General features: G+C 30.9%; 2 protein-coding genes across 6 annotated transcripts in view; both read left to right on the top strand.

Annotated features, from left to right (window-relative positions):
* LOC122634757 (SKI family transcriptional corepressor 2) overlaps positions 1–12,500 on the top strand; it is a 96,097-nt gene that overhangs the window by 49,791 nt on the left and 33,806 nt on the right. For 2 of the 4 annotated variants that reach the window (XM_043824036.1, XM_043824034.1), the window contains exon 1: positions 12,231–12,458. The exons of the other annotated variants lie outside the window; for them this stretch is intronic. The gene's annotated coding sequence lies outside the window, so the exon portion shown is untranslated. Of the gene's footprint in view, positions 1–12,230; positions 12,459–12,500 lie in introns of those variants that run through there. 4 annotated transcript variants of the gene reach the window in all.
* LOC122634766 (mitochondrial import inner membrane translocase subunit Tim17-A-like) overlaps positions 7,180–12,500 on the top strand; it is a 5,815-nt gene continuing 494 nt past the window's right edge. The window contains exons 1-2 of one of the 2 annotated variants that reach the window (XM_043824057.1): positions 7,180–7,459; positions 8,121–8,587. In XM_043824057.1, coding sequence (XP_043679992.1) covers positions 7,367–7,459; positions 8,121–8,587 — 560 coding nt within the window. In that variant the 5' untranslated portion in view covers positions 7,180–7,366. Of the gene's footprint in view, positions 7,460–8,120; positions 8,646–12,500 lie in introns of those variants that run through there. The other variant, XM_043824056.1, reaches the window with a different exon arrangement.

Genomic DNA, 12,500 nt, shown 5'->3' with positions numbered 1-12,500 from the left:
TCTTCTTCTTCTTCTTCTTCTTCTTCTTCGTCTTCTTCTTCTTCTTCTTCTTCTTCTTCTTATTTTTCTACTTCGTTCTTCTAACACAATGGAACACGGTTCTCTTGGCTCTTGGCATATTTCATTCCATTCGTCGCTCTAATCTTACTTGTCGACTCACCCATCTTTGTCTTTTTAGTTCCCTTTCTTTATTTCTTTTTTTCTTTCTCTCTTTTCTTCTTCTTTTTTTTCTCGTTTTTCGTCCAGTCCTGTCCAATCGTGCAGCCTGATTTTTCGAAGTAATTATCTTTTTTTTTTTTTCCTTCGGGCATGGGAGTATTAGAGATCGGGGGAAATTAGCGTTCTTTTATATTTTATTCTATTTTTCATTTTTGCAAATATGACGTAATCTTTTGATTAAATACGATTGATGTTTTATTCATGTCTCGTAGAAATTACTTTCAAATCAAAAAATGATGAAAGTAATGTTCTCTATAACTATATATTTTTTATCTCATCGATCGTTCGTACTTAGAATATCAGCAATCTTAATACATACTTATATATATATATGTTATCAACAAACTTGATAAATAACATAGAAAATCATAGATCATTTTCGTATTTTAATAAAAGCATCTATTGCATACACACTCGTACCATATATGCACACGAGTCGTAATATATCGACTATGTAATATATTCTAAGATTACACAAATGCATCCAGAAGTTTAGTAAGCAAGTATATACGAAGATGGAAGGAAGGAGAGAATCGATCCAAAGGCTAATAACTATGCCTTGTGCCTTAAGGGCTCGACGTACCCTCCTCGGATCTCGTATAATATAACAAGTACGAGAGAATCAAAGTTAGCATAAGATAAAGTCGCAAGTCTTATGTAGATACATACATATATATGTATGTATGTATGTATGTATGTATGTATGTATGTATGTATGAATGGATCCAATTGTTTAACTTTGATATACATAAAAGGGGTTGGACAAAATAATGGAAACACACATTGTCTGTGTTTCCATTACTTCGTTCAATCCTTCTATATTTACAAGATTACAAGCTTATGTATATATATATATATATTTTTTTTTTTTTTGAAAGGATGCAAGGATAAATAAAAAGCCACACCTATATATATATATATATATATATATATATATATCTACTTAAATATTATTTATAAATACTATTTAAAATTCACATATATGCATCCACGTTATGTATATCTATAGATATATATTATTTAAAATTCGCATAGATACATATATACATATTATTCAATAATTCTCTATGAAAGAACAATAATTATGAATGAATGAACGTATCCGATGTAAAATGAAAAAAAGAAAGAAAACATAAAAGGATGAAAGAAATAAATGGAAAAATAGAAAATAGATAAAAGAAAGGCTACCAGTACTTTATTTATTTATTTATTTATTTATTTATTTATTTATTTATTTTCTTTCTTTTTTCGTTGAGACATACGGCACGAGATATCGTAGGATAACTACATTCTGGATTTAATCAACCGCTTAAGCGCTTGGCACGACCGACAAAAGGGTTTCATCCCCGCGAGAGAGGACTCCTCTCTAAGCGCTAATAAATTACACAAATGCTCTTTGAGGGAACGATATTCGTTCGGTTCTAGTATTACTGCTAACCGTACTATGAGATGGGCGGATTCACTCTTGAAATATTCATCTAACTGACGATTCATCCATCGTCGTCGAGGACATTTTCGAACTAAGCTTCACAGCTCTTTTCATCTGTCGTTCATTTCTAAACAATAAACTATGTCCTTTGAAATATGTTCAACTTCTATATTTATTTATTCAATTATTTATTTATTTATTTAGTTATTTATTTATTTATTTATTAACTAAAAAGATTTTAACTTGGATCGATTTACCAAACTTTTCTATTTTTCTTCTTCCTTCATTAGATTGAAAATTAAATACCCATATGCATATGTACGTATTATATAAATGTAAGTACGTATCTGTATATTATTTAACAATCTATACCTTAATAGATTGTAATGCATTTTGATGCATTTAATATAATTGACTGTAAGCAATGTATTTATATATATGAGTATACATGTGTATGTATTTTATTAGAAATATATGTATGTATCCATGTCTATTAATTATATATATAAATGTACATTTATATACTTTATAGTACTTATACACACACACACACATATGTATATATATATATATATATATATATATATATATATATACTTTTGAATTCATTCAATGAATATTAAGCATATAGTTATATCGATATACATACCGTCGGTTCTTTTCTATTGTAATCATAGTAATCGTCTAGGACCTATGAAAACACTCGAAATGTTGCGACAGCCGTCTATAACTTTTACCATCACTAACCACCCTCCCCTCTCCCACCACCCTCTCGATTCACTCACAAAACTTAGACGTTGCTTAGACGTTGCTTAAACGTGAACTTTCTTTACCTGCACCGTGACTGATCATTTTTTTTTTTTTTCATTCTTTCTATTGTTATTCATCGAAGCTATTGAAAATAATAATAATAATAATGATAATAATAATAATAACAATAAAAATGTTATCGTTCGAATAGTATCTCTTTGTTTTGAACAGTACAATAATTTTAATAGTACAATATTGTAAATTTCGTATTAATAATTTCGAGAAAAGATTTATTAAAAAATGTTAGCTTCTTTTCTCGATCTATAATCAAATTTAATTACAAAAAAATGTTTAAACTTTTTTACGAGTTCTATATAAATCAACAAACATATTGTCTGCTATAGAAAAAAAAAAGAGAAAAAGAAAAAGAGAAAAAGAAAAAGAAATAATGTTCGTGAAAAATATATGGCTTCGTTGTTCGATTCGGAAAGAAACATTTGTTGAATTTAAAAAATAAAGTACATATATATATATATATATTTAGATGTGTATATATATTGTAACCATTGTCGAAGTCGAAGAAAACAAAAAGATGAAAGGAACGATCGTCGACAAAAGGGTAGTTCGATATCTCTCGAAGAATCGTTAAATCGAAAGGACATCGATACCATCGAACAGCTGTCGCGTGGCGATCCGCAACAATACTCGAGGTCGTCGTGAACGTCGAGGCGACAAAGAGGGAGGCAAACTTTTTCGATCGTTCGTTATAATGAAAAGCGAAAGGGGTTGCCGCACGAGCCATGACACATAAACGAGAATTTCGCAAGGGTAGAAACATTTTGAAAGCTTTAAATAAACAACAAAGCTTTTATCGTATCATTTGTAACATTTGTTTTCTTATTATTACATCTTTCTTTATAATTAATATTATTTTTATTACTAATATATATCCATACATTGATCTATCTATATATATATATATATTTATTTATTTTATTTATATATTTTTTATATTATTTTTATATAGGTTTAAGTAGGATATATATATATATATATTAAACATTATAAAATTGTTATTATAATTATTCACGATATTATTATTATTATAATTATATATATGTTATATTCGATATATAATAATAATAATAATTGTTATATATTAATTATTAATAAGAAATATTTAAAAGGGAAGAATTTATTTAATTATATATACCTTTATACGTATCTATGTAATCTAAACTATTTAACGTACATATGCGAGTCAGTGAAATTTATTTATTATTTATATGTAAGTATCAATGACTAACTATGAAGACCTTTACCTATTATTTCATTGTATCGTATATCTATTGTATGACCTACGCGTGGCTCCATGTGTTTATATCGTTTCTAAGAATTACAGAAAAGCTATATGTCCTTTGTCAGCTAAATGTAAATATCGATGACGCATTCGACACGCGTCGCGTTTAGTTCGACGTTGGAATTTCTAGAGGTAAGACATATTTAACGTGATCTTAGAATCCTATTATAATTAATTAATTAATTAATTAATTAATTAATTAATTTACTATATCTCGCATTTCGTTTATAACAAGTAACATATCCGATTATATTAATCTCAACGATAGCAAAAGATTAAATAGAAAGTATATATCTACGCTCAATCTTTATATATAAGTGTATTAGTTATATTATTAGTTATATTACTTATATAAGATTAAATCAATCATCGTACTAAAAGATTCTTATAGCTTACATATAATTAATCGACAAAATAATCGTTTATATCAACAGATATATATATATATATATATATATATATATATATATGTATATATAATTATTATATTCATTCGATAATATTAATCAACAGATATAATATATTTTCAATAGAATTAAAACAACAGTATCGCACGGAATATTATCCGATATAATCTACGTATTGTTGATACATACGCATACGTACATACGTGTATTATTTATCGTACACGTTTAATCGTTAATTAATGATCTTACGTGCTAACGATCAGACGTAATTTATTTTCAACGTGTAATTGTGATTATAATATCTTTTTTATTTTACACTTCTTTTTTTTTTATTAAAAAATAGAATGATTCAAAGGACAGTTGGATCTTTGAACTAGTCCGAAAATGATTCTGAAAATCGGCCGATTCGTATTTATCTTCTTTCTCGTGCGTTCGCTTAGATACAAAGGCAGGAAGGCAGGCAAAGCAGGTAGGCTTTACGTGAAAGCGGATTGGATTAGGATTTGGAAGAAAGGGGTGGTGGTGGCAGTGATGGTAGAACGGGCCGAACCCAATTTGCATACCATAAACCACGTCGTGGCCCGAGATTCAATTTGACGAAAAGAAAGAAAAAAAAAAAAGTAGAAGAAAAAAAGGAAGAAGAAAAAAGAACCTCAGGGTTAAGAAGCTCGTTTTATTTATTTATTTATTGTGTTCTTATTCGATATTAAAACACATCGAGTAAATCGACGATATAAGATAATGCATTAATCTAGATATGTGTGTGTGTGTGTGTGTGTGTGTATGTGTGTAATAAATATATAGGAAATATAAGAATATTTAAGATATAAGAATTAGATATATTTTTATGATATAAGAATTACATTTAATGCGTATTAAATTTTGCGTTTAGAAGAAAGAAACGACTGTGAAACTTAACGTCGCGATGATGTAATTGTTATGTTTTGATTTCTTCTTGGTCACAGAGAGTAACAGAGAGTCACAAAGAGGTCATAGGGAAGTTTACCTTGGATAAGATCGATAAGTCTTAAGCTTTGTTTTTTGTTTTGCTCTTCTTTTAACTTCTTATTTATAGCAAATAACGCGTAAATACATTACACTGTATATATATATATATATATACATATCATTTTATATTTTAATCGCTTCTTTCAGTTTAACAACGTAGCATTCTATTACAACTATTTAATTAATATTCACAATCTATGTTTACGTAGAAACCGAAAGATATTAATCGGACAAAAATGTAATAATTTGATAGTGAAACGCATGACAGATGTAGGAACATGTGTTTCCGAAAGGCGTGAAACGTGTGTTCTATCATGATTACTATACCAAGTATCTAAGTATTACGATATATGTATCTATATATATATATATATACACACACACACACACACACATACATATATACATATACACACGATCGATTTATATTCGGTTTGTCATTGGATCTACCGTCCAAAGTGAAACTCCACGCTTATTTCTCGTATTACAAACGGTGGCGAGTACAGTGCTTTAGGTAATCATCGTATAATAGCAAAGGAATAATAAATTTCAGAGACTACGACAAAGAAGAGGAGTAGTGGGGGAGGTTGGAGGAAGAACAGTGTAGGGGTGAACCTTCGAATTTTATTCATAAATAAGTGCGAGAGAGAAAGACAGACAGACAGAGAGACAGACAGAGAGAGAGAGAGAGAGAGAAAGAGAGAAGCGTAGAAGCGGAAAAACGCCTGCGGCTTTTGCTAGGGGACCAATATGGGCACCTTAAACCAACTCGAAGGCACCCTCGTATAAAAACCACCCTCTGCCGTATCTAACCAACCTCGTCCCCCTCCCAACCCCTCGATCTTCTCAGTTCTCCTCCTCTCCTCCCCTCCTCTTCACTTTCCTTCTCTTCAATGATGATGTTTATTATTCACTTAGGATGCTCACGTTCTCTCTATTTATCCCCCGCAGAGGCAGATCAAGAATCGTGTTACCCTTTCTAATGGTCCGACGATTAAATACTTTAATATTTTTATCCTTTTTTTTTTTTTTCTTCGTCTTCGTCTTCGTCTTCGTCTTTGTTAAATGATAAAAGAAAGTAGGATATAAAATTATATATATATATATATATATATATATATATATATATTATTACTTATGAAATATAATATAATATAATATTATTCAGTTTTGTGCATTAAAAGTTTGTCGAATAATAATTATTACGAATTGTATAATATTTATAGATTATATCGCGATTCTTTTCGTATCAGTCAAAATTGTTGACCGAGCATAAAAACATTTTAGTTTTACTCTTACAATTATTTTATATCCTACCTTCTTTTATCATTTAACATAGACGAAGACGAAGACGAAGAAAAAAAAAAAAGGATAAAAATATTATCATCTTTGTCTTCGTTGTCTTCTTTTTCTTTTTCTTTTTCTTTTTCTTTCTTTTTTTTTTTCAATTTATCTTTATCATTATTGTTGTCGTTGTTGTTATTATTTCTTTTTTGGCTTGATTATTTTTATTACAGCTGAAAGCAGATCCTCCGCAACTGTACTCTAATCGAAATTACATTTTTATTCTATTCTGATTTTATTTATTTATTTATTTATTTATTTTTTTTTTTCATTTTTCGTTTGATTTTTTTGCTTTACTTTTTTTTCTTTGATTCCAATCGTCCATGATATTTTAATATTTATTTTATTTTTAAAATCGTTCGCTTTCTTTGCTATCTTTAGTGATATCTTTTTTTGTTCGTTAAAAAAATGTTTACTTCGGCTCGATTTAATCGCGTTTTTAGTTCATCGTTAGTAATTAGGTCAAACGTCGTTTCTTACTTTTCTCTCTTTTTTCTAGCTTCGAAAACGTTTTGATTACTTTACTCCGTTTTATTTATTAATTTCTTTTTTTTTTTTTCTTTTTTTTTTTTTGGTAACGTTACACAATAATTATGATTATAATTTCGAGATACAATATATCGAATTGTGTGAATGTCTATAACAAAATCTAATCGCGTTGGATATTAATGCGAGATATCGAGAAGTGAGACGTATCGAGGTTATATATCAAATTGATTTTAACAATAATTAAGATAATCAATTGTATCAATAATACAGATATATAAAGATCATGCACGATTTCTCGTGTCTTGTTGAAGAAGTTAAAATCGAAACGTTTTTTAGCATAAACGAAAAGGATAGGAAAAGATGGAATATACACGAGAACCGTGTCCTTGGAGAGTAATCGACGATTGTGGGGGTGCATTTGCAATGGGCTTGATAGGAGGCTCACTTTTTCAAGTAAATTTATCGCTTCTGATAGACTAATAAATTATATTACTTAATACGTACATACATATTATTATTATTATATATACATGTATGTACGTCTTTCTTCTCTTACTCGAGATAAAAATTGTTTACAACTATAAAAAATTAAAAGTGTAAAAGAATGATATCTCGCGATAGTACAATTTTCCTATCAACAAAAAAAAAAAAAAAAAAAAAGAAAAAAAAGAAAAAGAAAAAGAAAAGAAGAAAGCACCGTAAGAATGGTGCTTTTTAATAAAATGTTTAACTGCGTAGAATTCAACATTTGCGTTATATACATAGAAGATAAGATATCTATACTTTTATATTCCACAATTATCATATATTAGAATATATATTATTTTATCTATAGGATGTCGTTATATAGGTTAAAATTACAAAAACACCAACAATTTATTCGTGATAATTTGAAAAAAAAAAAAAAAAAAAAAAAAAAAAAAAGAAAGAAAAATCGTACTTCGTAACAATCTAAAGAGAAAAGAAAAAAAAAGAAATAAAAAAAAAAATAAAGAAAAATGCACACATAAAAAGAAAAAAAAAAAAAACTCACACATACATGACAGGCAATAGAATATACGCAAATGATGAGGAAGGAGGAATAAGAGGATGTTTAATTTGTTAAAAATTTCAGAGCTTTATCGGTTTCCGTAACGCTCCGTCAGGCTTTCGAAGACGACTTTATGGTGGTTTGAGTGCAATAAAGACACGAGGACCTCAAGTGGCCGGTAACTTCGCAGTATGGGGTGGCCTATTCTCAGCGTTCGAGTGTACCCTGATTGGTTGTCGTTCGAAGGAAGATCCATGGAACTCGATAATGAGTGGCGCATTGACTGGCGGCGTTTTAGCTGCCAGAACTGGGATACCATCGATGTTGGGTAGCGCAACATTCGGTGGCTTTTTATTGGCACTGATAGAGGGTGTCGGTATCATGGTGACCCGTCTTCAAGCGGATTTCTTCGCACAACATAATACCGTATACGAATTGGAACAAGTACCGAGCGGCAAGAGATTCGTTTACACGGGAAATGTATCCAACGTTGAAAGACAATCGAATAATGTACCGACCAGTTTAGAACTCGAACGAATCGCCAAAGTTTGGTAAAACTTTTCTTTTTTTTTTTTTTCTTTTCCTTTTTTTGCTATTGCTGTACAATATATACATGTATGTATATATATATATATATGCATATGTATATTTTTTTCTTTATTACAACGTTTACTTCGCATCTTTTTTTCATTCTTTTTTTTTTTTTTTTTTTTTTTTTTTTTAATTAAATTGCAAGATATCTCGTATATCTGTCTACAGATTCGAGATGGATTTGTAACGTTTGATATTTTTCTTGAATGATCTCTCTCTCTCTCTCTCTTTCCTTCATACATTTTTATCATTTTACGATAATTTAAACTGAGATGTTGGGGAGGAAAGAGAAAGGTGAAAAGAGAAAGAGAGAAAGAGAGAGAGAGAGAGAGAAAGAAAGAAAGAAAGAAAGAAAGGTAACATTTGATCGAGAGATAATCCATGTAATGGTCATCGTCGTCGATAGATCCAACCAAAGATAGTAGAGTAAAAGGAAAGATCATTGAATGGGAGTAGGAAGGGAGATAGGAAAGGAAGACGGACCAAGATCGTTTATTGCAAGGTGCTAACGATTGTTTTGACAGCGGTTCCCCGTGTTCAAAACCTATGCCGTCGACGGACACGCTCTCGTAGTTACACCAAGAGATGCTCCAAAATCCCCATTGTTACTGTAGACCGATTGGAATCAATATTTACACTCGAATCCTTGTAAGCCTAGGATTAGTAGAGGCTAAACCGATCTTCCCAACCCTTTTTCCTCCGAATGGAAAAGATTCAAACGGGTTGGTTAACGAGCATTCAAGTTTTTCTTTTCTTGAGAGGGTGATCGAATTGTCCAATGTCACTATACGTTGCTTTCATATATATATATATATATATATATGCTTTTATATATATATATATTTCTATTTCATTCGTTTTCTTTCGAAGAAGTGGAAGCACGCTTCTCTTCACTCGAGGACCACCATAAACGATTCTTTCAACGATTCCACGTGTCCAAAAAGAACCGAGTGCTTGAAAAGAAAGAGAGAGAGAGAGAGAGAGAGAGAGAGAGAATTTAGGGAGTTGTGTTAGAGGCGTGACTACACCGGTAGGTATTTAGTTAAGGGTGAGAGACGAATACAATGCAAAATCCCCTCTCTCTTTCTTTCTTTCTCTCTTGATCGTCATTGTCCTTTTCCATTGGCGCGTTTAGTTCAACGATTATGAACAGCGTACGTCGTCCACGTGAAACGTTCGTGTCCGATCAACGGTCTGTGGATAATTCTTTATTGGATTAACTCGCAGTGGAAATTCTCTGGGAATCTTTCGTCTTTCGTTTTCCTTTATCTCGTTAACAACAAATCTACTATAACTTTACCCTTCTCGTTTTATTTTAAATTAAAAATTTCATAGTTAACGAATAGATAGATAGATATTCATTGCAAAATTTGCTCGGTGGAATTTTACGAGAATTTCTTACGAGAAAATGTTACGTTGAAATTGTATATCTCTTTGAAACAATACGTTTTTGGTAATTAACTATTATATTTTCATATATCTTTTAAGTAGCCATCTATTCGGCTAAAAAAAGATGGTTCCTAAGTCGTTAAAAACGATTTCGCTTTTATCGACTCCATCGTGATTTTCATTGCAAATACTTTGTCGGTAACATACCGTCTGATGACTTACCGTCTATATTATCATCTGTGAGTTTTTATCGATACTAAAATTTTTCGTCGGTCGGTAACATCGTTTTTATTCTCTTCCGAGGGTAAAGAATTTTCCTGTACTTATCAACATTCGAGCAATGTACCTATTACCGATTTTTTTTGTTCATTCTCACACGCAGGACACTGTTGGAAGATAATAAATAACTCAATGTTTAAATTTATCGGTAATAAAATTATCAATAACGATTTTTATATAAATAAGATGAAGTTATATTAAAAAGAAAAACAATTAGATATAAAAAGAAGAAATAAAAAGAAGAGAAAAAGAGAGAGAAAAAAAAAAGAGAACAAAGAAAATTTCAGACAATAACGATCGATGAATTTAACAAGAAATATTTTTATTTATAACAAATACTGAGAATTCCGTCAATGATTAATTTCTTTTTTTATTCCAAACGAAACGTCGTATATCAAATCGAAAATTAGGATACGAATATGGTTCTCATAATAATAATCGCATAATAGTAGTCGCATAATAAAGCCATTATTTGGATATTTGGGATTACGTTGGCAAAAGAACGTGGGTCGAAACTCGTGGCCAAGTATAAGGCACATCGCTAAAATCGTTACGGACAAAAGGTTCCCGTTCGATCTCTTTATAGTTACGTCGAAGCACGTGCCCCACATAATTCACTATTGATGGTTATATTCCATTGTGAAGGAGCCCTATTACCGGCGTTTACGTGCGGACTTCGAACGAAACGACGAAATTGTAAATACGTTGTTCCGACGACGACGACGACGACGACGACGACGACGACGATCCGACGTCGCCATTCGGATATTTTTCTTGTTCGTCGTATACGTTGAAATAAATTCGAACAGACTAATCGTTTCTACGAGTTGTAGGATCTTATCGCGTTGTTACTTTTCAAAATGATATAACTTTAAAGCGTAATAAATTTAACTCGAATTTATTTTCTTTCTTTTTCTTTTTTTTTTCTCTCTTTCTCTCTCTCTCTCGAAGAAGAAGAAGAAAAAGAAGATTCGATTCTCTTAGATCGATTCGCGAAATTAATAAATTCGATTATGAAAATATCTTATTTTAGAACAATAGGATTAGAAAATATTAATGCGTCGTAATATTGATTTGTTTACGTCGTCGGTTATAAAATATTATTGAGTAAGAATGTATCGTTTAATCGTCCAAGATAATTTGCGTAATAAAATTTACACATATAATTGAGATTATACGTAATTAAAAAAATATATATATATATATATGTGTGTGTGTGTATGTATATACGTGTTATCAGATAAATCTAAACTCTTTTCTCGATTCACCGAACTAACGATAATAGAAAGGAAGATATAAAGAGGGGTTGAGAATTGGTTCGAAAGCACCCTAGGTAAGTGTTAAGTGTAACAACAAACCCTTCGCTCCCTACTCGAAAGTGAAGGTTCACAAGCGTTATACGACGACCCTATTACGAACCGGAGAGGATTGTGTGTTTTGTAAAGATCATAAACTGAAACATAACCGTTCGAATAATTAATCGATTAATCGTTGCCATCTTTTATCAATTTCAAACGGGTCATCGATGCTACATACAATTTTTTTTCTTTTTCGTAATTCATTTCCTCTTTTCGTTTAAATCACGGTAAAAAAGAAAAAAAAAAACACATACAAAAGATCATCGAGATTAATCAATAGAACGAAGTCGCGTGTTACAATCAAAAATTAAATTCGATTATATCATCGAACATCGAGATGCAATTCTTTCTCACCGACGTAATCGCGCTTATAAATCTTACGAGGAAAGAATCAATAAAAAAACACACACATACATACATATATATATAGAGAGAGAGAGAGAGAGAGAGAGAGAGAGATGAAAATAAAAAAGAATTATAAAATCAGAGAAAGAAAAAGCGTTTCTCTATCGAACGGAAAGAGATTCTTCGAGAGAGCGACGAGGGGAAAAAAGAAGAAGAAACAGAAAAAGAAGAAACTCAAAAAGAAGAAAAAGAAGAAATAGAAGAAGAAGAAGAAGAAGAAAAAGAAGAGGAAGACGAAAAATAATCGAGAATCGATTCTTACAAGAGTGCTGACCAGGAGGATAGGGAAACCGATTTGCGATTGCTACGGAATTGTTTCGGATTGGCATTCGAGTGGCAAACACGTTCGAAGAGAAGGAGAAGGTACGAGGGAATGGGATGGAGGACATATTCTGAGGAGGTAAAAGAGGAGGAGGAGGAGGAGGAGAAGAAGGAGGAGGAG

Source organism: Vespula pensylvanica, chromosome 15 (genome assembly GCF_014466175.1).
Source record: "Vespula pensylvanica isolate Volc-1 chromosome 15, ASM1446617v1, whole genome shotgun sequence".
Lineage (NCBI taxonomy): Eukaryota > Metazoa > Arthropoda > Insecta > Hymenoptera > Vespidae > Vespula > Vespula pensylvanica.
Note: the sequence above shows the minus strand (reverse complement) of the source record. Positions and strands in the feature narration are given on the sequence as shown.